Source organism: Paramormyrops kingsleyae, chromosome 13 (genome assembly GCF_048594095.1).
Source record: "Paramormyrops kingsleyae isolate MSU_618 chromosome 13, PKINGS_0.4, whole genome shotgun sequence".
NCBI lineage: Eukaryota > Metazoa > Chordata > Actinopteri > Osteoglossiformes > Mormyridae > Paramormyrops > Paramormyrops kingsleyae.
In genome coordinates this window covers 6732801-6760751 of record NC_132809.1, presented here as the reverse complement: position 1 = coordinate 6760751, position 27951 = coordinate 6732801, and the positions used below count along the sequence as shown (strand labels likewise).

The following is a 27951-nucleotide window of genomic DNA, read 5'->3' as shown; positions in this document are numbered from 1 at the left end:
TACACTAGCAGGAAGACTATTCCATACTCTAACTACACGCTGTGTAAAGAAGTGCTTCCTCAAATTTGTTTTAAAATGTTCTCCCGCTAATTTCCACTTATGGCCACGAGTTCTAGTATTTAGACTAATATTGAAATAGTCATTTGGCTGAACAGCATCCAGACCCGTTAGAATCTTATAGACCTGAATCATATCCCCCCCCTTAGTCTCCTTTTCTCAAGGCTAAACAGATTCAGTTCCGCTAACCTCTCCTCATAAGACATTCCTCTAAGACCAGGAATCATTCTCGTAGCTCTTCGTTGCACCTTTTCTAAGGCAGCAATGTCCTTCTTGAGGTATGGTGACCAAACCTGCACACAGTATTCTAGGTGGGGTCTTACCAAGGAATTATATAAGTGTAACATCACCTCCCTTGACTTAAACTCCACACTTCTAGAGATATAACCCAACATTCTGTTCGCCTTTTTTATTGCTTCCCCTGACTCCCTGACTATCTCACCGCTCACCAATGGGCTCTTATGGAGAAGACTGTTGCCATCCTCGCCCCCTTTGAGGAACTAACTAAAAAAGTGAGCAGCTACGACGCACTAGCATCTGATGTCATCCCAGCTGTGACTGTGCTAGTGAGACTTCTAAACAGAGAAACAGACGAGGACCACGGCGTCAAGACAATGAAAGCAACCTTACTGGCAGCTGTCAAGAAGCGCTTCAGTGACGTCGAGACCAACCCACTGTACTTCATCTCCACCATACTTGACCCAAGGTAAAGTCTGTGTGCTATAGGTATTCAATGATAAACTACAGTACTAAATGTAAGATTAATTTCCATCTGAAATATTATATTATATTTTTGTAACTAAAATACACAAATACAAATGTATGCAATATATAATATGAAATTTCCTTATTACTACCAGAAAGCCAAATGGCTGGCATTTGTGACAGTGGTTTAGGGGAAACTAAAATCAGTCCTATTTTTCCACATATTAATACATTCATGAATTTTGTTCAGGTATAAAGATCGCTTCTTCTCCAACAACACTGCTCCGGAGGCCAAGCTGCACCTGAAGCAGGAGCTGCAGATGATGTCCAGAGCTGAGGCAGAGGGGAGTCGGGCAGAAGCTGCAGAACCTCCTGCTAAACTGTTCAAGGCCCAGGCCAGCACTAGCAGCAGTCTGGACACTGTATTTGAAGAAATCGCTAAGGAGCAGCCCCAGGCAGCACAGCCGCTGGCAGCAGGTGCTGCCATTGAGCTTGTCACATACCTCGGAGAGGCCCCAAGCCCTCGTGAAGACAGTCCTCTGAAGTACTGGGGTGTCAACAAAATCAGGTTCCCCACTTTGGCTAAAATGGTCCGTTGTTTTTTTTGTTAAATTATATGACTAAAGCTGTTACCTGTAAATTTAAATCATGTTTTTATTAAGTACTCGGTATCGGTGAGTACTGAAATGCAAGTACTCGTACTCGTACTCGTTTTCCAAAAAAGTGGTATCGGTGCATCCCTAGTGGGTTTTATGGCTTTTTTGGAGGTCACCGACTCCACTGCTGTGAGAATTACTGACTGTGTCATTGTTGTTTTGATGGGTTAGCGGTATACTAATGCTATTGCCTATTAACAAAAACCAAAGGTATGATGCGCTGAATTATATTGCAGCTGGTGTTTAAAAGGAGCTCGCCGGTTCTACTGATGATAGGACCTTTCCTAAACAATCTCGGACCATGAAATAGGAAGGCAATTCACTTATAGCTCAGTAGCGGAATCAGTATTTTTCCGCACCGCGAATGTAACATTTTCCTTGGGTTTCACGTGTTTGCTGTTTGTGGGCCTATACGCCTTCTTGGGCCATTTCTGATTGGTGAGCATGACTGGCATACGAGAAGCACGGCGCTTGTGATTGGTGAGAATGACTGTCACACAGGGAGCACGTACGGCATGAATTTGTAAAACTATTCTCACAGCAGTTTTAAACCCTGGGTCCGACGTGATGTATAATGTATATCCTAAATCGTGATTTTTGCGACTTGCTAATTGCGTTGTTTCAAATCGCGATTTTGATTTGAAATCGATAAATCATGCAGCCCTAGTGCTCACTGATTTAAGTATTGATTTTCATAGATTAATCTTATTAGTAATAAAATAAAAGCCTCGCTTTAACATAAATACTAAAAGAACAGATCAATTAAATCACTATTACAGTTGGATATGGGCACGGTCTTATTTAGAAAAGACATTAAAAAGTGACGCATAAAATGTTTTCTCATTTGTTTTGTATTTGTCAGAGCAGCAAAGGCAAATGAATGATAAGCCGCTTCAGTCGAAAACTGAATTTTACGAGCTCATTTCAAATAAAATGCAGGGTTGCCAACTTTGGTCAGCTGCCTGGAGTGAGACATTCTGTTTGAGACGAGTCTGCACATACATTTACATGTATGTAAGAGTTTTATTACCATGTAAATAGTCTGTAGGGTTTGCAAAGTGCCCTAACGTTTTTGAAGTTCATAATGGAATAATTTAGATTTGCCATAAGATTTCTTGCGTGAGAGTCTGAAAGTGTGTTACCCAAACTCGTGAGAGTTTGCAACCCTGAACACATACATTTTTTGTTTCCCCTGAATTGATTTGTATAGAGAATAACCATATACAGTTAAAAAGTGGAAACTTCGACCAACATGAAATCACCAATAAACTTTGTCTATACATTCGACATTTTATAAAATGCATACTACGTTTGAAATCTTTCCAGCTTTATGGTTTCAGGACAGAACAGGCACTCTGTTACGGACATGGCGGCGTTTTGGTTGAGTGTGTTAGATTTGCTGCTGTTAACACTAATAACACATTAGCGCAAACAAAAGGGCTGCATACACCAAAGTAGTTCTTGCTTGTTCATTGGCATGGGAAAAGGCAGTTCTAGTGTTATTAGGGGACCAAGCTGTTTGCTGCAAGATCGCTATTGTTTTTCTTTTTGCTGCAACTGTATTCATTATTACTTTATTTAACTTAACACACCACATCTTTAAATTCTCATCCTTGCATTAGAATATAAACCAGTTTATATTTTGACTCTCTCATGTGGTAATGCTGCATCATATGTTTTAAATTTATTACACACTTAATATTGAACTGAAACTTGCCGTATAAAAAAATAATATAGCAAATGAAATGGTAATCGCAATGTCTGTCAAAAAAAACTGTGATTGGTTATTTTCCCAATCATTCAGTCCTATATAGTACTAGTTAAAATCACAGAAGACAACCAAGTGAAAGTCAGAAGATAATAAACAAAAGGAAGTAGAAAATAAAAGAAGCACTGTACCATCACACGATCTGAGATGAGATGCAGGAGGGAGAGAGGGGGAAATTAAATGGCAAAAACATCACCACTAGGGATTTTTGGCTTCTGCTCTCCATTTATAGCTCGGAGATGGGCCAGGTCCTTTCAGGAGCCAGCACAAGGCCTTCAATCCAAGGCAGAGCATTCAGTCCTCTCCAGAAATCTGTCACAGCACACTTAATGAACCAAGTTAGGAGAATCATCCCCTCTAATATTAATTTCTCCAGTTGAACAAAAATGAACACTTAATTCCATTTTGAAACACTGGTGCTAACAGAATACTCCCATTTTTCAAAATTGACTACATGAGTGCCACTGATAAGGAGATGATTTCATTTTACAGAAAGGGGCAAACTGCTTAGTTACAGAGCTAAAATGTTAGTAGCATGATTAAAAAGATGATCGTTCAAATGAACAAAGACTGATTTCTCCTATACAAAAAGACATAGTACAGAGCTGTTCTTGAGTTTATATAAAGATAATACAGGTGACAATACAGCTGAAATTTGGAAAGCACCTCAGAAAATCACCACCCGAAAGGCTTAGATGTCATCTTGCATAACGCAGTATGTAGACATCCCACATTGGCAGAAAAATATTTTCCTGCTGTTAAATGCTAAGCAGTCTTTGGAAATTTTATTTGCGTTTTTAATAACTTCTAGCAAGCACATTTGAATTGTATGTGATCTGGAAAAGAACCTGAGAGTTTGTAGAGTAGTACCTGGAAAGGACACTCAGCCATCCCTAAAGCTCATTAGCTAGTCAGTATGCGTGTGTGGGCTTAAATGTGTGTGGTATTGTTGCAAAAAGCTGGTCATTAAAGTTGAAATTATGAGCCCATAAGTGGAACACCTGCCATTTTGCTGTCTGGGGCTGCTGATAGACAGGAATGAAAGCAGAGAAGGTGTGCTCCAAGGAGACAAGGATGTAATGGACAGCAGAAGCCTCATAATGCCTGCAGGGCGGGGGAATGCTGCCGAGTGGGTCAGCTTCTGTCACTATGTAAGAAGCTCCTCCCATTCCAGATGCCATCAGCTGCTGTGTTACAACATGCAAGGTCACGGCTAATCAAACAGGAAAGAAGCCACAAGCACCGCTTTCAAAAGAAACTACCACAGAGGTTTAAACAAGTGGCGAGAATTTAATATCTCAGAATACATTGTGTAGTGTAATTACAACAGTTAAATAATTCTCACATGAGAATGATGAGTCTTTCAATCAAGGAAACAAATCAAAACACAAGAAGAACTGAACTATTTAGCCAAGCACAGGCACCAGTTGGTGAGTGTATTTTCCAGCCACATAAAGCAGTAAATAGGGCTCATGACAGAATGGGTATCCTTACAATCAACATGGATGACAGAGCTAAGTCCTGCAAGTCAAGCACTACAAAAAATGCCAATGTAGTACTGGACATCCAAAATAAGAATCATTAAGAAATTAACATTTCAGCAAGACAGACAGACAAATGAAATACCAAGCAAATTAGTCACTCGTCTGAAAACTTCTAACATCCTCCACTACAAAGTAAATGCCTTTATACTGAATATTGGATTGAATATGTGTGACTGAACACTTGTGTGTGTGTGGCCAGTGGTAATTCACCCAGAGCTAGAAACCAGGCAGGATTATACTACTGAGGCCACCATCCTGGGGCTTCATTGTTACATGCAGAATCTCCACTAAGAGTCCAACCAAAGCCTGGCTCTGTTCCAGCCCCCCCTCCCCTCCCCTCCTCTCCCTAACTGCATCCACACAGATGGTAGCTGTATGACCTCGCCATTCCTGCCTCCTTGTTTTGATCCTGCAGACCTGATTGTTCAGGCTAATCCCGCACTCTGAGCCCCTGGCAGTGAGCCAGGACTGTTATTAACCACACAAAGGCTTTTCATAGCAGCTAATGCAGTCCTCCCCCATGTCTCTGGGCCTGGCTCTGCCTCTTTTAACTCTGCCACCTTCATCTGGCCAATCTGATCAGAGTGGAACCAGACCCTCTCCCTCTCAACCATATCCCAGTATCAATGTTTCCTTCACTCTTAATTACTTTCCACTTTCTGCAAAGTATTTTTTCTTTTTCTTAGGATGCAGGGGAATTAATGATCTTCTTGGTTTAGGAGACTTGTCACCTGCTCCATGCAGGTGCAGCCTCACTCCCCCACCCCTTACTTATCAGCCTCCAATTGGAGATCTTGTGAAAACAGGGACATGTTACTTAGCAACCCACACACACGCCACACAGCAGGAGTGCAATCAATAGGGCAGCTAAGGTGAAGCCCGTTGTAACAACATAAGGAGGAAGAGCAGGGGCATGTGGAATTCAAACAAACACACACACACACACACACACACACACACACACACACACACACACAACGTGCAATATGTTCTGGGCACAGCTCAAAACAACTCCTGTTTTACACTACAGAGATGTCCAGTCAAACTGGCTGAGGAGTCTGGCCTAACACACTCTATATACCCATGGACTATAAATACCTTTCAATGTGTAGTTTTACAGCTGCTATAGATGCCTGACTGACACTGTTTAAAATGCCAGCTATTAACTCTGCTAGATCTCCAGTGAAATTACCCCTAATTTGAAAAATAAGAAATACACAAAGGCTGTCAAACAGCATGACTATTTTCTACAGGAGGAACTGTTTCCATAGTAGCACTTTATCCTGTTGAGTGGGAGGGACAGGGGAAGGGAAAGGGCAATAAGGATGTAGTACATGCCATATCCTGGATAGCACAGCCAGACTGGGGCCTAGAGCTCAAAAAGAACATGCCATGGGGAAACATGCATTAAATCACATTTCGTGATTTGGTGACAAATAGTTTAAATTCAGCAGTTCACAAACTGGATATACTGCAGGCCATCAAGGGTTTGGTTGAATAGAAAAGAGCAGCAACAACGTGAAAAGACTCAATCAACACAACAATGAATATACCACTGGGAAGCCTGACACTGACTTGATTGAATGCTGCTAACAACTGAAAATAAGGTCCAGTAATAAGTAACAAGAAAATTATTTGAATTTACTGTTCAGTCACAAAGTGCAGTCTATTGCAGGAGGTCAGTGACATTGTTACTATTCGATGAACATAAATGCCAAGATATCTAACAACAATGTTAGTTTAAGCAGTACTATGAGCTCGGGTAGGGTTGATGCATGTTAATGGTAATTTACTTTTATGACGGTCAGTCAAGGATGACAGTCTGCCAGGGGAAAGCACTACTCCTCCCATTTTGATTTATCTGGTCACCCTACCTTAACTATCGTAGGACTTTGATGAGTAAGCCCTCAACAGTCAACTCTCCTGTGAAGGCTTCAGAGCAACATTGAGTTCCAGGTCCAAACTGGACCTTGGTTAATCTGTGGAAACATTAACCTGTGCATTACTCTTACTATATGAAGGTGACTTAATATAACACCAAATGATTTAACATCACCAAAACAATTTTGTGAGAGAGGTGAGAGCAATGGATCTCCCAGAACTCAATTCTCCATAAAAAAAAAACCTATACATATTTCAGGATAAGAACAGCAAAACTACTCTGCACAATGGTTCACTTCCTCCACTCACAATGTGGATTACGGGTAGCTCATCTCTTCAAGCTACTGGTTAGACAAAGATGTATTTGTGTTGTCATATAACATGTATAACAAAGCAAATTGCACACCCAAAAGGTAATCATGATTTCTCATCAGTCTGCAAAGGTATACATCTGGGTAAGGAGACCTTGGAAAGCCCAGGAATCAGCCAGGCTGATGCAGACCTGGGAGCACGTTCTAGAAGGCAAACAGGTGGTGGTCTTGTGAAGACTCACTGAGGCATAACACCCAGAGGGGAGACATTGCCAATACTTGCTGCAATGACAGCTGCTACCCACCAAAACACCATCTCCTGACTGTCCTAGGCCTGCATCTAACTGCTGTTTACTGTAGGAATCATCTTCAAATAAGCAAGCAAGGGCAGCCTGCCAGGGGAAAGCACTACTCCTCACATTTTGATTTATGCTTTGTGTACCTTTTCATTTATTCATTTAACAGATGCTTATATTCATGGCCTTTATGATGAGGTACGAAGTAGGCCATGTTAGGCCGCAAATTAATGATTATAAGAAGGCTGTTTGTGTTTACGTTAGGGGTTTTAGAGATAATGCATACAGAAATTTAAACAGTGCGGCTTCTTTGGTCTAAGAGGCATGAAGGAGCTCACACTTATCACGCAGACCTTGCCCTGTCCATGAACTTCAAGAGAGAAGCTCCATCTTTGCCCACAAACCAACCCAACCCTTCTCCTTAGATTGCCACCTTATCGTGGTGGAGGAGTTTGTGTGCCTCAGTGACCCTGAGGGCTATGTTGTTGGGGGCAATAGCCCCTGGTAGGGTCTCCCAAGGCAAAAAGGTCCCAGGGGAGGGGCCAGACAAAGAGCAATCCTAAAGAACCCTTATGACAAAGAATTCTACGAAGGTCTCGTTCCCCTTGCCTGGACTAGGGTCACCGGGGCACTACCCTGGAGCCAGGCCTGGGGGAGGGGCCCGTTGACGAGGGCCAAGTGGCTGGGCCTTGGCCCATGGGGCCTGGCTGGGCACAGCCCGAAAGAGGCACGCGGGACTGTCCCCAGGTGGGCCCACCACCCGCAAGGGGAATGTCAGGGGTTTGGTGCATTGTGGATCGGGTGGCGTCCAAGGGAGGCCCTGGCGGTCCGATACCCGGCTGACAAAACTGGCTTTCGGGACATGGAGTGTCACCTCTCTGGTGGGGAAGGAGCCTGAGCTTGTGTGTGAGGTAGAGAGATACCGACTAGATATAGTCGGGCTTACCTCAACGCATAGCGTGGGTTCTGGAACCAATCCCCTGGAGAGGGGCTGGATGCTCTTTTCTTCTGGAGTTGCGGCAGGTGAACGACGCCGGGGCTACTGGTGGCCCCACAGCTCGGTGCATTAACAATGGAGTTTACCCTGGTGAACGAGAGGGCTGTCTCCCTGCGCCATCGGGTCGGGGATAGGTCTCTGACTGTCATCTGCGCTTATGAGCTGAATGATGGTTCAGAGTACCTGGCCTTCTTGGACTCCCTTAGTGGTGTGCTGGTTAGTGCGCCACGAGGAGATTCCATCATTTTGCTGCGGGACTTCAACGCTTACGTGGGCAATGACAGTGTGGCCTGGAGGGGGGTGATTGGGAGGAACGGCCTCCCTGATCTGAACCCGAGTGGTGTTCTGTTATTGGACTTCTGTGCAATGCATGGTTTGTCCATAACAAACACCATGTTCGAGCATAAGGGTGTCCACCATGCACCATAAGTGTACATGGTACGAACATGCCTGAGGCTTCGTATAATCGTATCATCTGAACAGTGGCCTTCAGTCTTGGACATTCGGGTAAAGAGAGGGGCAGAGCTGTCACCACCTGGTGGTGAGTGACGGGGGAAGAAGCCGGTCAGACCTGGTAGGCCCAAGCGCATAATGATGGTCTGCTGGGAATGTCTGGCAGAGGCTCCTGTTCGCCAGAGCATTAACTCGCACCTCCGGCAGAATTCCAACTGCATACCGGGGGAGGTTGGGGACATTGAGTCTGGATGGACACTGTTCTGGACCTCCATTGTGGAAGCGGCCGTACCGAGCTGTGGCTGCAGGGAGGTCGGTGCCAGTCGTGGCGGTAACCTTCGTACCCGATGGTGGACACCAGAGGTGAGGGGGGCTGTCAAGCTGAAGAAGGAGGCCTACCGGGAATTATTAGCCCGGGCATCACCGGAGGCAGCTGATGGGTACCGGCAGGTCAGGCGGAACGCGGCTTCGGCGGTTGCGGAAGCAAAACCCGGGCGTGGGAGGAGTTTGGTGAGGCCATGGAAAGCGACTTTCGGTCAGCCTCAAAAAGGTTCTGGCAAACCATCCGGAATATCAGGAGGGGGAAGCAGCTCCTGGTTCCTACTATATATAGCGGGGAGGGGGTGCTGTTAACCTCACCTGGGGACATCACCCGGAGGTGGAAGGAATACTTTGAGGACCTCCTCAACCCTGCCTCAGATAGATCTACGCACACTGCCTTTGAGACATCTGAGGGAACAGAGCCCGAGGGTGCTGGGGGAGACTTGCCCATCACTGGGGCTGAGGTGGCCAGGGTGGTTAAAAAGCTACGTGGTAGCCGGGCCCCGGGGGTGGATGATATCCACCCAGAGTACCTAAAGGCTCTGGATGTTGTGGGGCTGTCATGGCTGACACACCTTCTCAACAGCGCATGGAGGTCAGGGACAGTGCCGCTGGATTGGGAGACTGGGGTGGTGGTCCCCTTATTTAAGAAAGGGATCATACTTCTCTGCCTTCCTGGGAAAGTCTATTCCGGGGTACTGGAGAGGAGGGTGAGATCAATAGTCAAATCTCGGATTCAGGAGGAACAATGCAGTTTTTGTCCTGGCCGTGGAACACTGCACCAGCTTTATACCCTTGTGAGGCCTATCCAGTCTTCATGTGTTTTGTGGACTTGGAAAAGGCTTACAAACGGGTTCCACAAGGTGCTCTGTGGGGGGAGCTTCGAGAGTATGGGGTCCGGGGTCCACTGTTGTGGGCGATTTGGTCCCTGTATGAACGTAGCCGAAACTTTGTCCGCATTGCCAGTAGTAAGTCGGACATGTTCCCAGTGCGGATTGGGCTCCGCAAGGGCTGCTCTTTGTCATCAGTCCTGTTTATAATACTTATGGACAGGATTTCTAGGTGCAGCCAGGGTGTTGAGGGTGTCCAGTTTGGTGGCCTCAGGATTGCCTCACTGCTTTTTGAAGACAATGTCGTCCTGTTGGCTTCATCTGCTGGGGATCTCCAGTGTGCTCTGGGGCGGTTTGCAGCAGAGTGCGAAGCAGCAGGGATGAGGATTAGCACATCCAAGTCCGAGACCATGGTTCTAATAATATTTTTTTTCACAATAAATCCGATTTTCGATTTTAATCGATTTTGTTCTGATATGCCAATGTGTGAAATACAGACAATCCTGTGCAAAAATGGAGCAGCTCCAAGAACAATAATTTTATATACTGTAAAACCTCAGACTGTGAGCATAATTCGTTCCGGAAACATGCTTCTAAACCAAAGAACACGTATATCAAAGCGAATTTGCGAAACCCAGATGATTCGTTCCACAACGGAAAAATATTCATATAAAAATGATTAATACAAAATATAAAGTAAAAATACATAAAACAAATTAAATTTGTAGGATGACTTTCACTATAATCAGTTGGCTCACTGGAATCTTTGTCTTTTTGTGTGACTTTAACAAGGAACCTATCCAATGACATCCGCTTTTGCCTCCTTCTCGATTTCGCGGAAATGTGGACATTGCATTGTTGTTAAACAGATTCATCGCTCAAACTGCTACACCCTTCTTTGGGTGGTGCTTTTCTACAAAATTTTGACTATATGAGTGAGGCATGCCGACTGAGACCAAGCATGGGAAACGAATACCCACAATGAGAGGGAGAAAGGAGAAGAACCATCGGCTCAGTTGTGATTACGTGATGCTAGGCAGGCAAAGCGTATACATAAAACTCATATTGCAAGATCTTGCTTGTTTATCAAGTTAAAATTTATTTAAAAATTTTGCTCGTCTTGCTAAACACTCGCAAACCATGTCACTCGCAAACTGAGGTTTTACTGTATATAAAATTACTTAAAGGTAACAGCAATACTTGCTGTAGATCATGTGAACACAGAGCTGCCCAAACACAGTACCTAATGTGAATCAAGCTGTTCATCATCTTATTGCCTGACTTGGGGCTTACAGACCCAGGCCACAAAATCAGCAGAACTCCACTGCTTCATTACCTGGTGACATCACTCTTACAAAGTACCTCCATTGCAGCCACTAGGACACCATAGTCCAGATGGGGATCAGACTGTCCCCACACCTCTGCACTTACACCACTCCTCTCATGGGAGATCCAGCAGGCTATAATTGAGTAATGACAGAAAATAGGATAGAAAAGGAGGAGGAAAAATGAGAGGCCACATAGGACACTTGGAAGGAGGAAAATCACATGTAATCATACCTCTTTCAGAACCATTCTATTCCATACTAGTGCTATGAGACCAAAAGCATTTCATTTGGAAAGACCCAGACAATATCCAACTCCATAAGGCTGTGGAGTGAATACCACTATATATATGGTAAAGCCCTTTGAAACTGACTGGATTACTCAGGCTGTAATAAAATAGTATTTTATTATTCCCTGTGGGGAAACAGAGTATTTTTGGATATCCCATCTTACTCCCATTTCATTTCCTTTCTTCATTTCGTTTAATTGCTCTCCATGAGAAACAAACACACATCTATATTTACATGTAAGAGCAAGCTTCAGGTTACAGCACACGGTCAGCCATCATGCAGTACCCCTAGAGCAGACGGGGTTAAGGCCCAACGGTGATATGATTACACTGCTGTCTATGGGGTTCAAACCTACAACCTCCAGACAGATCACTAACCAACTGGGCTACAAAATGCCCCAGGCGTATGCAGTCAGTGGCATGCACATTACACACTCGTTCATTCATGCTATCCATGTGCTGTTGCCTGGTTTTAACCACAGAATCCAACATTTGTCTCAAAGACTTGAAGCAGTGCCCTAAAGGTGTGCTACCAGAAGGCCTAGCTGCTGTCATTACATAAACTCAGGGGAGGAGTTCAATGACAGGTAGCTCTGTGAGAGCACACTGGAGAGCTTTGGTCAGCTGCCATCCCTGATCTAACTCATCATATTCCCGCTCACGTACATCCCCCCTCACAGCCCCACTGTCCACTAAGCCATCACCATGACAACAGTGAGACATTCAGCTGCTGGAAAGCACGTAGAGTTAGGTGTGTTGCTCAAACCAATTACTTTAGGCTGAGCTCTACAGAATACACAAATGTCCATCCTTGAAGAGAAAAATAACTAATAAGTTACAGCATTTAACAAACACCAGGTCTGAGATGGCATTGGTTCAGAAGTACAATTCAAATCAAACCAGAAAATCAAAACATACTGGGACATTTGCTTTCTTCAATGGATAGGTCAAAAAGCCAAGATAACATGAAACATTACTGCCAATAATTGCAATAAATACCACAATCTCTCACCCAGCAAAACAGTGCAGCTAAACTCTACAATATGTGAAGAGTTTTAAATGAAAGGTTTAAATGATCAGGTTGGTTTTGTCTGGCAGTGGGTAGTGTAGGGCTAAAGACATGAATTCAAATACAAATTCAATGTGTCCTGCTACATTACTTTTAAACAAAGGTACACTATATTCTGGCTGAAATGTAATTAAAGGAACTGCTATATCTATGCGCAATACAGCTCAAAATGGGTACTACTCCAGTGAAGTAGAAAAGGTTAACTAAAAGAAAGTGTGACAGAACAGGGAAGAAGGCAGAAAGAGGTTAGCGTGCTACTATATTTGCTACTATTTACGAAATTATAAAATGCCTATGATGAAACAACAGCAGTCTTAATTTGCAGAACTATAAAACAAACAGATACTACATCCCTGACAACTTATTCCTGCCATTAAAGTAGGGCTGATATAGCATTAATCAAGGACACAGCTTGTTTGCCAGGGGCAGACCTATTAATGCTACAGCGGAGTGATCTGCACTCTGAGGATTAGGGTTGGACATTGTTTAGTTTTTTTCCCCCTGATACTGGTGTTAAAACAATAAGAAAATGGGTGCCGGTACATTTATGATTGAACATAGTTTTGCACATTTTAAATAACATTCTGTTTTACCTTTAATGAAGTTTGACACTGCATGTCATCCACCAGGGCTGTAGATGGAACAGTGTTAAGTACAGCACATTTTGTTTAGCAGAGTAACCCCCAAGGATTCAGGCAATTTGTTTAGATTTGAATATGGGTGGGAAAATTTGTTTATATCAAATTTAAGTAGATTATCACATCATATACACATTTTGTGTAAAGTGAAATGATACCATTTCCTAGGACCATGGCGCAACATAGAGACCGGACATGCCACGCACTCCACGGCAAACCACTGTGCGGGTACAACACATTATTTACAACACAAAATACATGAATGCACACATTAAATAACTGTTACATATACGAATGGCATGACCAGCCCCATGGGATCACAATATCTTTATCCTTGTAATTATTCTGAGGTAATTATTCCGTTACCTAAGAAAACGACGCTCGTTTTCTTGAGAAATCGACATAACTACTCTGGCATCATAAGAACACAAGAAAATGGTGGGAAAAAATTGTACTGCATGGCCTTTGGCTTCCATAGTGACTAAGTAAAAGAAACTTTTTATGACTGTTGTAAGGCTGTGGATAAACCGTTAACAACCATAGTTGGCACATTGGAATAATTAGATATTAAAATATATCCAAACACATTTTAATTGCACAATCCAGTCTGCCAATCTAGCAACACAGTTAACGTAAATTGTGCAGTGTGATAATTTTTAGCCATTGAATGGTAGCAATAATTGTATTGAAACTGAAGTCACATTAGAACAGACTAAATGAAAATGAGAGTGAATGCATGATACTTTGGCAACAAATGAAAACATGTTTTTTCATTTATACATTTGGGATTATAATAGGACTATTTCACGACCTACTCTCTAGGGGTGTGCAAGCTACCTGTTGGAGACCCCTGCTTTAGACCATTTAGCTTTAGGCATTTTAAGCCTTTGAAGGCACCTATTATGTAAGAGTAGTGTGACATCAGCACAAGTGCAATGTTAACTAGCTTCTGTTACCTGAGCACCAGAGGGCAAATATTTCAATAAATAGGTCAGGTATTTAAGTGGCAATAAAATGCACTGAAATCTGCACTGTAATATGGTCTGGTACATACCAATCGTTTAAGAACTGATGCCATATTGGCACTGGTATTCAGTACCCCACCATTTTGTGGACTACCATTAACATTGCCATGCCCACCCAATATTTGTCACTTACAGTTTTACTACACATCTACCTGATGCAAATCCACAGGCAGTAATGACTTCTGCATGTGTGTGCTGAAGGCAAAGACTAGAAAATGAGTATTTTGCTTAGTTTTAGTAGACTTATACAGCAAGATTACTGTCACATCAGCTGCTTAGTAAACACTTTCAAATGCTGACTTGTAACCAGTGGTGGAATGTAACAAAGTATTTGTACTTCATTACTGTACTTAAGTACATTTTTACGTATCTGTACTTTACTTAAGCAAAAATAATAATGCATACTTTTTATTTTACTCCATTACATTTTGCGGCAATTATCTGTACTTTCTGCTCCACTACATTTCTACAATTTATGCCGTTAGTCATTACATTTTATGAACACAATTTCTTCAAAATCTTGCATAAAAAAATTGTTAGCCTATTGCGTTCTGACGTTGTTTGCCATTTCCTACCAATCAGGTGGCTTTATTAGGTCCAATGATGGCGGCAGCGCACGTCACTTAGCAGCACGAGCTGGTAGACTGGCTGGATTTCAAGAAGACGAGACATTCAACATGGACCCAAAGCCAACATCGGCTCTTAACAGATGTGTTGAATAGTTTTGCAAATATTTAAATATGATTTAAAGATATATCATGTCCTGATTGGTTTATCTTAATGGTATATTAGTGGGTAAACCTAGTAGATAACTTGTCATCCACATAATTCTGAGTTGGGGTACACACAGTATTGCAGAGTGCATGCACAATAAGCACACCAAACTTTCCAATACACATATACTGTATAGTTGCTTGAAAGTACTTAGTACTTTCACTTAAGTAAGATTGTTGATGAAGCACTTCTACTTTTACATACATATTTTGCAGGATATTTGTACTTTTACTTAAGTACTAAGCTTCAGTACTTCCTCCACCACTGCTTGTAACACCCTGGCACACATCTAGCTTAACTGATCTTCAGTACATTAATTGTGAGACAAAAATTCAAATTTTATCAAATACAAAACCTTCAATGTCTTTTTGAGCCTTCTCCAGTAATTATCAGTCGTAACTACCAAGCTCTACAATGGAGAAATTTGACTGACTCCAGTCATTATGCATTATCTCACCCTTTCCAGTGGTTTAAAACTGCACCGGTACTACAAATTTGCCTAAATCAGTACTATTACTTTGAAGTGTAATTACAGAGGACAGACAGAGAACCAACATTTTCCCTCACTGAGAAGAAATATAATTTTGTTGCTATTTTAGTATGCAGCCTTTTCAACATAGAAATGCTGGACTGTTGATAATATAAAGCTAATTAAAGTGTAAGTATAATACTATAAAAAGCTTCCCAGAATACAATACTGTTTAGACCTGCCCTTCTCTGAAAAAGGAAAAAAAAAGAATTTTTATACTATACAAACACTTGCAGCCATATTTTAGAAATCACTGCCAACACCGTGTGTTAAGCTGATGACCATTACAAGCCAATGATGCAAATTATACCTCCATTATATTGAGAATAACTTCTAGTGGTCTGAATATTTCAGTAGTTTGTTTACTCACCTAGGCCAATAGCAGTACAGTGTATTCAGGTTTTTCATTGATTCATGGTTTTTGAGCATGATGCAGTTATTTCCCCAGTTTATTACAACAATGATAACTAGCACTTTTCACATCACAAAGGGTCTGTGACAGGAACAGAAAAGCCCACAAAGGAATGCAGGGAACTACCAACATGATTTATTTTCCAGCCCTTTATTAATCACCACTAGGGCTGTCACTATTGATTACAGGCAGTCCCCCAGTTACAAATGAGCTCAGTTCCCTAAATCTCTCCAAGTCAAATTTGTAGGTAAGTCAGAAAAATAATAAATAGTACAAAATAAATGAATATACAGAAATTTGAAAAGTAACTATAGGGTATTGTACTGTACAGCGCTACCCATGCCACTGTGCTGCCTTGACAGACTAACACGATATGCAATGACAGTATCGACATAGCATTTCATGCACATTGAGTTACATTGCAAAGATCATGATAATCTGTTGGGCTCAAACCATCAATTAGTTGTGCTAAAACATTTTTACTCAGTCAGAAAAACAAAAGTTGCAAGCTTTTCAACTTTAATGACAGCTCCTTTTCAAGATTACTTAGAATATGTTTTTTAAAACACAAAAAAAAAAGTCTAAAACTTACAGCCATTACTTTGGCATGAGTTCTGCATGCTCTCTCTGAAACAATCATAATCATTTTCATCCTTCCTGTTGGACTCAGTCATAGATCTCGTGCCATGTTTGTGAGAAATTAAACAGAAATAAACGAAGAGGAAAAAAGCATACAAGTTCTGGTCACGAAAAGACATACGTCTTCCGCTGTATGGAAATATTTTGTATTCCATAGAGACGATACTGAGCAGAACCAAATGATTTGTTGATTCTGCTTTGTGTCTGCTTGCGCAACACAAGGCACATCACCAACTTGTTTGACAGACTTGGTTGATAGATAAGTTATTTGGCTATAGTTAATTTTCAGCTCCTAAATACAACAAAAACTTCAAACATCACAGCTTTTTCCAGTATTGTTCAGCCCTGACACACAATACGTAAAAAAATATATATATATTTATTTGTTATATGCAATATATTCTGTAAAATGATGTGGCTAAGCGGTGAGACTAACCTTAGTTTTAGCAGTGATTATTTTGACATACAGGAATCATAGAAAGTAGATTAAGCAAAATAATTTGAGTCAATGTGATGAGAAAGACACGACTTTCAAAGGCACATATCTATTGCTACATATCTTGACACATATCTATTGCTAACCTCACATTATTGGGTGAGTCCGTTAACCCTGAATGTCTTCTTTTAAGATGTATTTGCATTGCAGTCATGCTGTGGTGATATTTAAGTTCTGCTTTGCAAAACGGACAAATGACTGCATTTTCATTCACTTTTAATGGGAAGTGCTTCCACATGAATGATGCTTTAGCATTTTATTTGGACCCGCATCCTATATGTGCCATCTTTCTTCTACATATTGGCAAGTAATTGATGAGGAAATGTTTAATGGATGCTTTTTAATAATCTAGTAATTGAGTTCAATCGTGTAATCATGACAGCACTAATCACTGCAACAAGAGACATTAGATAGACACTAGGCTCAGTATTATGGTATACCGTGACATTTGGAAATCCCGAAGATATTTTTTATACCATAAAAATAGACGCTCCCCTTTCTATGAAACTGATACAGAGATGATGTATTAAGGCAATGTATTATGGTGCCTAGCATTAGCGGTGATTGGAGCATCACTTAAGTTTTTTTTTAAAAAGTCAAAGAATAACACACATGTAGGTTAATGCCACAAAAACAAAATGCACTGCAAATACACTGTAAAATGTTGGAGTGTATGTGCCATATGTGAAACTTGGTGCACATGGGCCGCAGATCGGGTAGGTGCCACAGATCCAGAAGTGACATTGGTGTCAAAAAACAAAGTCTCCTTGTTTCCTCTGCATTAATCATCCACACTGATGATTCGAGAGTTCATAAAAACCTACATAATTAACATTTTTTATAACTGTTTAGAAGGTATGACAGTAAGAAAAAATAGATACCGCCCACCCAAGCCTAAAAGACACTGCTACTAATAAAGACACTGAACACTCCAAGTCCAACACCAACAGCAGGCCAGGGTAAACGGCACTTAGCCAGTGAATGACTTGGCCACAGGCGAACAGTCCCTCTTTCTGCTGCTTCCCTGTGTGATCAAGCCATGTACTGTCTCAGTGCTCAACTGAGCCATGCAAATGTGGCATGAAGCATCCAGCCTCAAAAACAGGCAAGTAACTCTGTATTTGTTTGGAATCCTTTTGGGAAATAAGGTCCATTGTGATCTACAACATACCAAACACCAGCTACTAAGAGAAAAACTCCAGCATGCCGAAAATTCTGCAAGGTAACTGGCAGACAGTCTTGGTGATGCTCTGAGTCAGATGCTATATTACAAGTCAGATTAAAACATTCAGTTACAAATAAAACACATTAACACTTTAAAATAAACATCTAACTGATATAAACTTCAATGAAAAGTTATCAACTATAAATTAATCACTGAAAATGGAATATCTATAATCCTAAATAGGATTAAATCGGAAAACTCTACATGCAAGGTATGCATGTCATGGAATTCTGTAAGTTAGTTAAAGTAAGCTAAAAAAAACTAGAAACTCTGCTTGGCCATCATTTTCCACTGATAACATCCCTACATCCATCGTTAGGAACTGGGATGTGAATGTGCACATGTTAATGAACACACAACCTTAACCTAAATGGTGATTGAAAGTTTCCTCTTCAGCTGGCATCTCAAGCGTTGGAATTTATTCAGGCCTTGAGAAAACATGTTTATCCAGCGGTTCATTTATGAATGGCAGAAAGATTTGCTGCTGAAGGTACAGTCACATCTTCCGTCAACACTTTTAAACAGTAAAGATGTAACATGCAAAAATTGTGCTTCTATGAAAATTTGTTCAATATGAAAGTCATACAAGTCACTCTCACCAATGATTGCTATGATGGCAGATACTGACATTACAGCCATCAGTCTGGTGATTGACATGTTTCCACCGTGGTAAGTCTAATCTAATTGTCATCTTCTAATACTGAAAGGCTCATTTGGAATGCTCGTTTAGAACGACAAAATATCCAGGTAAACATAACCAATGTGTGTGGAGGAAACACACTGTCTCCTCCCCCCCAACACACAGACTCACACAGGAACAGTGTGCTTGGTACATTTCTTTATTTTTATTTGAAAGTCTTGTGTTTTACTAGTTGTTTGACACACACCACAGTATCATCTGCTCTTGCATTACACACCGCTCTTACAAAAAGGCATGATCAACATGAACAAGGCATGGACACCAATACCTCAAAATATGCATTAACAAAGATGCCCCTAGAAGACAGATTTCAAACAGATTATAACTGAATGTACCAGAAAGTGAGAGCTACTCTTGTTCCGAGAATATGACTTGGACAGCACAGAAAGAGTTAAGTCCGCAGGGATCCATCTGTGGCCTCATCTGTCACTGGCTGGTGCACGGCTCCACTTGGATCTGCCAGGGACACGCTGCGCCTTCACGCAGCTGACTGACCACCACAGCCCACATGCCCCCCCATTCCCCCAAGACAGTCTTCATCATTTGGCAGCAAAAACAGGAAAAAACGAACCCAGAAGAACCTACAGAACATATGGACAAAACGGCACCAGAGGACTCATTTGAACCTCTGCTTAGTGCACATTGCACTGAGGTATCTTTTTGTTCCTGCAGAGCAGGAGTAACTGTCAGTAATAACTGTATTTTGATCCTGGAGATACCCAATATTTAGAGTTTTGTTAGCTGCTGTATGAAGCCTCATTCTTGCATGAAAAACATTTTAAGTGTTATATTAACTATGCTATTCCCAGCAAACTAAATTAATCCTTTAAAAAGTTAACACAAGGTAATATAACCTTTTAAACAATGGACTGAATATTACACCAGCTTTCATGCTCGCAAAGCTTAAGTGGAAGAGTGATAACCATTCTGAACATAAATTCTGCCCAGAAAATAAGTTGAGACAGATTGGGAGATTACTCTAGCAGACCAGCTGCAGCAAATCAAAGCTAGGAACCGGGAAATAGAAGGCCCACACAAGTGTGTGCTGAGGCTCTGAACACCTGGATCTGGATGTAATGCTTTACTCTTTCTCTTCTAGTTTGGCAGCACTAACATTAGGGGCAAAGCAATGCTCATGCAGAGGAAACATAGTGGCTACCTGCTCCAGCAGCCTCTCCCACTCGATTAAAGGGATCTGCAAAATGCCGGATGAAACAGATAGCTGAAAATATGCATCACCAAAGAGCCAAAAAATACTGAAAAAGAGCAGATAGGCAAACGCGCACGCACTTATTGGCTCTTGATGCGCGATGCTGTGCTGAAGGTGGCCATCCTACTAAAGGCCAGAGCAGAGGACACTAAGGAAGTCTCTCCTTCAGTTGTACTACTAGTTGAGATGTTAGAAGATTGAAATCAGCAATTCATAACTGCTTGAAATGTTGCATCCATCTTCTGCAGATTACATCAACTGAAAAGTACTCTGAGCAACCATTAATATGTAATTGTTTTTAATCTATAAAGACTAATAATAAATATCAACACCCACAAACATGCTGAGATTGTGGGCTGTTTATTAATATTTGTTGCACATGGTTTCCTTAGCTGTGTATGGGGCACTGGTGGGTTGATTGGGCACCCTTATGGTGATGATGAGGACTGGCGTGCAGAGATGTGGAATTGTAGCCTCAAGTTTGATCTAAAGCTTTGGTTCTTTATGATTTTAAATAAAATTTAAATTAAATAGTACGATACAATTCAATACAAGACATGAAAAAAAAATTATATAATCATGCAACAAGACTTCATAAAATTACATATTAAAAGGAATTATTCAACTGTATACTATAACTGCAACAAATTACTCATATTGCCATTTCTGACTCGAGAAATGAGTGACCATGAGCACCCCAATGAACAAATGCAGGTTTTGCTGTGGAATAAGACTACATCATGTGAAGACTGAATAAAGGCAGGTGACACAGACTGTTTTATAAAGACGTGGAACCTTGGTCTAACTGGTCCAGACCCCTGATTAAAAGCAGCACAGTAATTAGTAGAGATACACCGATCCGAATATGGGAGCTGATCCAGACCTACTTGACGGATCAGGTATCGGCCATACGTGACTGATCCATGTCCAATACTTACTTATTTAGTTTTTGGCAGTCTCTAAAATGACAGCTCCAGTTTCGTGTTAAATTTATTGTACAATCTAGTCTACTAATAACAACACCATTCATAAGCACATGTACAAAACAAAAAGCTAAGCACCCTCAGTTCTAGAACCTGGTCTGAAGCACCACCATCACCTGAGCCTTGGTGGTAGCAGAATGTAATATGACAGCACTGCAAAAAAAAATCTGACAAATTTTAGTGCATTCAAGGGCCTCCTCAATCATCAGCACATCAACTTTCACTTACAACGCCAAAAAATACAGTTTATTAAAGTGACCTCAGGTTCAAAAATGACTCACAAACAGGACTGCCACCCAGCACAGGAGACACTACTGAATTTCATCCCTACAAAAGTATCCAGCTGCCACTTCAGCACCGACAGACTTGTTTGTTCTAGAATTTTTCTTGATGAGTAATTTGTGCTGGCCAAATATCAGCCATCCACCCACTGCCATCAACACCCTCTGAGATTAGTGCGCCAAAAGACAAAGTAATCTTGAATGGCTATAGACTTCAAACTTCAAACTTCAAAGTCCACCTGAATTTCTGCTAGGTCTGTTTAGGGGTATAGACCACTAAAGTTTATACACAAGAAGAACATTCAATACATACTCTGCCATGGCGGATGGGGGCAATGGTGCTATCTAGAGGGCAGGTTAATAAATCCACAATTTCTCACTTCTTATGAGACCTTACAACCCTCACTAAAAAGAGTGTATCTGGTCATGAATATGACACTACAATAATACCTTATCAAAGTAAGGAGGTAACAGTCACACTAATAAAGACAATAAAAAAATTGTGCAACACTAAAGGCTGATTCAAAGCCAAATGTGTACTACTTTAACAGACAATGATGACACTTGAATAAAGGACAAATGATTTGATACTGAATCCGAATCTATGTACTTAACAGGGTTGTACCTGTACATGTATTCATTGTATGCTGTTCGGTTACATCATTTTTGGTTCAAAATACACAATGAAACAAATAAATTTTTTTGACAGACAGAACCTAAATTCACAAGCAGATGTTCAACATGGAAAACATTACGATAATTATGGCTGTGAGTTGGTTGCAGCTAATGCTGGTTGCAGCCAGTCATAACTGCAAAGTGAGAGTTCCAAGACCCTCCCACATCACTTAAATCAGTAGTCTGGGAATATTTTGGTTTCCCCATAAATTCACAAACACTGGAGAAAGAGAAGTCAATAAGACAAAGGCTTTTTGTTGGCTTGGATATGGCATTTAAGGCACTTTTACCAGGAAATCCAGACTGGGCTAAAAAGTAATTAAGACTATAGCAGTGTTAATTGCTACAGGTACACAACCATACTCAGTAGTCCAGCACATGGGATTTAGATGGAGATTTAGTTCACAATAATTGTTACAATGCAGCATTATTTGTGGATTTTTTTTTAATTTTACCCATTTATTTTTATACTGTGGAAACAATAGTCCCCCCTGGAGCCAGGCCTGGGGGTGGGGCTCGATGGCGGGCGCCTGGTGGCCAGGCCTACACCCATGGGGCCTGGTCGGGCACAGCCCGAAGAAGGCACGTGGGTCCCCCCTCCAATGGGCTCACCACCTGTTGGAGGGGCCAAAGGGGACGGGTGCAGTGTGAGTTGGGCAGTGGCCAAAGGAGGGGACCTTGGTGGTCCAATCCTCGGCTACAGAAGCTAGCTCTAGGGACATGGAATGTCACCTCTCTGGTGGGGAAGGAGCCTGAGCTGGTGCGCGAGGCCGCGAGGTTCCGACTAGATGTAGTCGGGCTCACCTCGACGCACGGCTTGGGCTCTGGAACCAGTCTCCTCGAAGGGGGTTGGACCTTCTTCCACTCTGGAGTTGCTCATGGGGAGAGGCACCGGGCAGGGGTGGGCATACTTACCGCCCCCTGGCTGGGCGCCTGTACATTGGGGTTTACCGCGGTGGACGAGAGGGTAGTCTCCCTTCGCCTTCGGGACGGGTCCTGACTGTTGTTTGCGATTATGTGCCAAACAGCAGTTCAGAATACCCACCCTTTTTGGAGTCCTTGGAAGGGGTGTTGGAGAGCGCTCCTCCCGGGGACTCTCTTGTTCTGCTGGGGGACTTCAATGCTCATGTGGGCAATGACAGTGAGACCTGGAGTGGCGTGAATGGGAGGAACGGCCCCCCCGTTCTGAACCCGAATGGTGTTTTGTTATTGGACTTCTGTGCTCGTCATGGATTGTCCATAATGAACACCATATTCAAGCATAAGGGTGTTCATATGTGCACTTGGCACCAGGACACCTTAGGCTGCAGTTTGATGATCGACTTTGTGGTCATGTCATCGGACTTGCGGCCACATGTATTGGACACTCGGGTGAGGAGAGGGGCGGAGCTGTCAACCGATCACCACCTGGTGGTGGGTTGGCTCCAATGGTGGGGGAGGAAGCCGGTCAGACTTGGCAGACCCAAGTGTATAGTGAGGGTCTGCTGGGAACGCCTGGCAGAATCCCCTGTCAGGAGGAGCTTCAACTCCTACCTCCGGCAGAACTTCGTCCATGTCCCAGGGGAGGCGGGGGACATTGAGTCCGAATGGGCCATGTTCCGCGCCTCCATTGTGGAGGCGGCTGACCGGAGCTGAAGCCGTAAGGTGGTCGGTGCTTGTCGCGGCGGCAATCCCCGAAACCGCTGGTGGACACTGGCAGTGAGGGATGCCGTCAAGCTGAAGAAGCGGAATGCGGCTTTGGCGCTCGCTGAGGCAAAATTCGGGTATGGGAGGAGTTTGGCGAGGCCATGGTGAACGACTTCCGGACGGCTTTGAGGAGATTCTGGTCCACCATACGGCGTCTCAGGGTGGGAAAGCGGTGCAGCATCAATACTGTTTATGGGGGGGATGGTGTGCTGCTGACCTCAGCTCGGGATGTTGTGGGTTGGTGGAGGGAATACTTCGAAGACCTCCTCAATCCCACCGACACGCCTTCCAATGAGGAAGCAGAGTCTGGGGACTTGGGGGTGGACTCACCTATCTCTGGGGCAGAGGTCGCCAAGGTGGTTAAAAAGCTCCTCGGTGGCCAGGCCCCGGGGGTGGATGAGATCCGCCCGGAGTTCCTCAAGGCTCTGGATATTGCAGGGCTGTCTTGGTTGACACGCATCTGCGGCATCGCGTGAACATCAGGGGCGGTGCCTCTGGATTGGCAGACCGGGGTGGTGGTCCAACTATAGGGGGATCACACTCCTCAGCCTCCCTGGTAAGGTCTATTCGGAGGTGCTGGAGAGGAGGGTCCGTTGGATAGTCGAACCTCGGATTCAGGAGGAGCAGTGTGGTTTTCACCCTGGCCGTGGAACAGTGGACCAGCTCTATACTCTCGGCAGGGTCCTGGAGGGTGCGTGGGAGTTTGCCCAACCAGTCTACATGTGCTTTGTGGACTTGGAGAAGGCATTCGACCGCGTCCCTCGGGGAGTCCTGTGGGGAGTGTTCCGGGAGTACGGGGTGCCGGACTGCCTTATAAGGGCTGTTCGGCCCCTGTATGACCGGTGTCAGAGCTTGGTCCGCATTGCCGGCAGTAAGTCGGACTCGTTCCCGGTGAGTGTTGGTCTCTGCCAGGGCTGCCCTTTGTCACCGATTCTGTTCATAACTTTTATGGACAGAATTTCTAGGCGCAGCCAGGGCGTTGAGGATGTCCGGTTTGGTGACCTCAGGATTAGGTCTCTGCTTTTTGCAGATGATGTGGTTCTGTTGGCCTCATCAGACCGTGACCTTCGGCTCTCACTGGAGCAGTTCGCAGCAGAGTGTGAAGCGGCTGGGATGAAGATCAGCACCTCCAAATCCGAGACCACGGTCCTCAGCCGGAAAAGGGTGGAGTGCTCTCTTCGGGTCAGGGAGGAGGTCCTTCCCCAAGTGGAGGAGTTTAAGTATCTCGGGGTCTTGTTCACGAGTGAGGGAATGATGGAGCGGGAGATTGACAGGCGGATCGGTGCGGCGTCGGCAGTGATGCGGGCGCTGCATCGGTCTGTCGTGGTGAAGAAGGAGCTGAGCCAAAAGGCAAAGCTCTCGATTTACCAGTCGCTCTACGTTCCTACCCTCACCTATGGTCATGAACTATGGGTAGTGACCGAAAGAACGAGATCGCGAGTACAAGCGGCCGAAATGAGTTTTCTTCGCAGGGTGGCTGGGCTCTCCCTTAGAGATAGGGTGAGGAGCTCGGTCATTCGGGAGAGACTCGGAGTAGAGCCGCTGCTCCTCCGCATTGAAAGGAGCCAGATGAGGTGGCTCCGGCATTTGGTCAGGATGCCTCCTGGACGCCTCCCGGGTGAGGTGTTCCGGGCATGTCCCACTGGGAGGAGACCCCAGGGAAGACCCAGGACACACTGGAGGGACTATGTCTCTCGGCTGGCCTGGGAATGCCTCGGGATTCCCCCAGAGGAGCTGGATGAAGTGGCCGGGGAGAGGGAAGCCTGGGTTTCCCTGCTGAGACTGCTGCCCCCGCGACCCGACTTCAGATTCAGCGGAAGATAATGGATGGATGGAAACAATAGTCTCAGATTTTGTTTACAGTCAACAGACATGCACATGCAATAATTGTTAGAATGCAGCCATATTTGTGTTTTTCTGTTTTACCTATTTATTTTTATAATGTGCAAATAGTGTCAGATTTTGTTTTACAGACACTGTCAACAGACACATTGCCATTTGTTTGGTTTACAACATTTTCTAATTTTAATTTAAAAACTATTTCCATTTTCCCGAAAACCCTGAACTAAAAACCAAGGTTTGTTCCAAACCATGAATTTTGTGTACTGTCACATCTGTAGTAATATTCATTCAGGATCACAACCCATAACCTTATCATGAATCTTTTTCATGTTGAATTTTAAGACTTTCTTTTTGCAAGTTACTAAAAACAGTGGACTCTTGGGTGTTTCCTTTTGAGGTGGTTAAAAAGGTTTGTCACGTTGCCATCAGACTTGCGAACCTTACCTTATCAGATTTTCTAAATAAGTATTGTTAGCTCCAGGATGGTTTTGTAAAATCCAAGCAAGTTCTATATTACCAGTGGTGAAATCTTTTTAGGGACCAGCTCCTCCTTGTAGTCCATGCCAACTACATTGCAAATAGGGAATGTGTTGCATTTTGCGCAAGGGAGAGCTAGGAAGAAACTCCTACTTACTATTTATATTATTGGTTTATTGGAGAGTCAAAATGGATTGGGCTGACAAAATAGCTTTAGATCCGTGTATGAGCCATACAACTGTAACTGACAGAATGTGTGATACTATTGATCTCTCCATAAAGGCAGATCGGAGACACTTTAATTGTTCAGCATTTAATATCGTCAGGTCGCACACCCCAATGCCTGTAAGTTCTTTGAATATTCTTATGTTGCACTTCTGGTCCTTGAATTGTTTTATTAGGTTCTTTCTCTGTTAGAAATTGTTGTGTAGCTCCTGCTCCAATACTGCTTACATGTATCTGGGTATTCATTGGAATCTCAGCCCAGGCAACACTTATTACTAGTTAACTTCTTGACAGCATGAATGTTTACAATGTGCCTTTTGCCTTACTTGTACATCATTTTGGGCAAAAGCATTGGTTAAATGAGTTAATGAAAATAAGAATTTTGGAGGGGACAAAACCGCAAATTGTTTTATTATGAGATCATTTTCTTCCCATAAATGGTCTTTATTGGTAAAAATCTTGTGTCAATGGTTAGGGTCAGGCACATAGGCCTGGACAGCACTCTTATCTTCAGACAACTGAAAGTCATTCTCTGGAAAAACATGGCAAAACCATTTCTGCAGAACTTGCTCAACTTGTTCTAATACACATTTTGTTTCATCAGTGCATTAGCATGTGGTCTGGAAGGAGGAGCAAGTGAAGTCCCAAGTCTAATCGAAGTCCCCATGTGAGATAAGCATTACGACACAGAAATACATGATCACATTGATACACTGGGTCCACTCATAGAACACATACGTAGAACTGAAAGAATGGCAAGTTTAACAATTTAACCTATTCAGTAATGCGGCACAATATACAACAAGCAGAAATAATCACACTCAGTCACTGCTGCCATTTCCTTTGGCTTCACAGTTCCTTGCAGCTGTTCTAAATAAAGTATTAGAAAAGGTTAGACACGGAATCTGACTTATTTACACCTCTGAATGCCTGGAAAACAAGTGACTGATCCCTCATAAAAATAAATCTTCAGAACGAAATGTGAGGAAACAGCTTCCATATAGCAAAAAAGGAGAAAAGGTCACATGATGAGGTCACATGAGCAGCAAGCATAGGGTGGACAGTCCATTAGCAAATGTGCATTATGGGAGGAAGTGTGAGCAGAGACCCACTTCCCTATACAGTCTTCAGGAGGAAACCCAGCATGCTAATGTGCACGACACGTGCAACTTTCTCGTAATGCACAAATTCCACAGATGAGCTCTTGCAGCACTAGCAAGCAGTCTGAATTTGTGGCACACAAACCCAAGCAGAGGCATTACCAGTTGACAGGAATAAGATTAACTGCTTTAAAAAAACACCAATATGATTATTAGAGATGCACCGATCCGAATGTCGGCGCCGATCCAGACCTATTTGATGGATCAGGTTTCGGCCATGCGTGACCAATCCACGTTCTATATTTAGTTTTTGGCAATCTCTAAAAAGATTAACACGAAATGGGAGCTATGTGTATAATCAATCACATGACAGCTCTTTCCCATTCTACGTGTTTTTTGCGGCATTCAAATTGAATGCTAACACTGCCCCTCAGTCTTTTTTGCTATTCAGTGAGTACAGTGACTTCTGCCTGCTGTGCCATCATGTGCATACCCTTCACAGTACGAGGAGTGTAAGATAAGATGTGACGA

At 43.0% G+C, this 27951-nt stretch overlaps 2 protein-coding genes across 4 annotated transcripts in view; one reads left to right on the top strand and one right to left on the bottom strand.

The window, feature by feature from the left end:
• Positions 1–27951, bottom strand: part of LOC111857436 (ankyrin repeat domain-containing protein 11-like) — a 109747-nt gene that overhangs the window by 49236 nt on the left and 32560 nt on the right. The window contains exon 3 of one of the 3 annotated variants that reach the window (XM_023838306.2): positions 6605–6709. The exons of the other annotated variants lie outside the window; for them this stretch is intronic. The gene's annotated coding sequence lies outside the window, so the exon portion shown is untranslated. The remainder of the gene's footprint in view (positions 1–6604; positions 6710–27951) is intronic. 3 annotated transcript variants of the gene reach the window in all.
• Positions 482–20130, top strand: LOC140578281 (zinc finger BED domain-containing protein 4-like). The gene is made up of 3 exons (XM_072698706.1): positions 482–763; positions 1013–1352; positions 20041–20130. The coding sequence occupies exons 1-3, from the start codon at positions 519–521 to the stop codon at positions 20128–20130; spliced, it is 675 nt and encodes a 224-aa protein (XP_072554807.1). The 5' UTR covers positions 482–518.

What these genes read in the sequence shown, in the direction of transcription:
- LOC140578281 (XM_072698706.1), top strand. Translation starts at nt 519, where the DNA reads ATGGAGAAGACTGTTGCCATCCTCGCCCCCTTTGAGGAACTAACTAAA. An exon ending in TCCACCATACTTGACCCAAG is followed by an intron (nt 764 to 1,012) that starts GTAAAGTCTGTG and finishes AATTTTGTTCAG; the next exon opens with GTATAAAGATCGCTTCTTCT. An exon ending in TCCCCACTTTGGCTAAAATG is followed by an intron (nt 1,353 to 20,040) that starts GTCCGTTGTTTT and finishes TTTCTCTTCTAG; the next exon opens with TTTGGCAGCACTAACATTAG.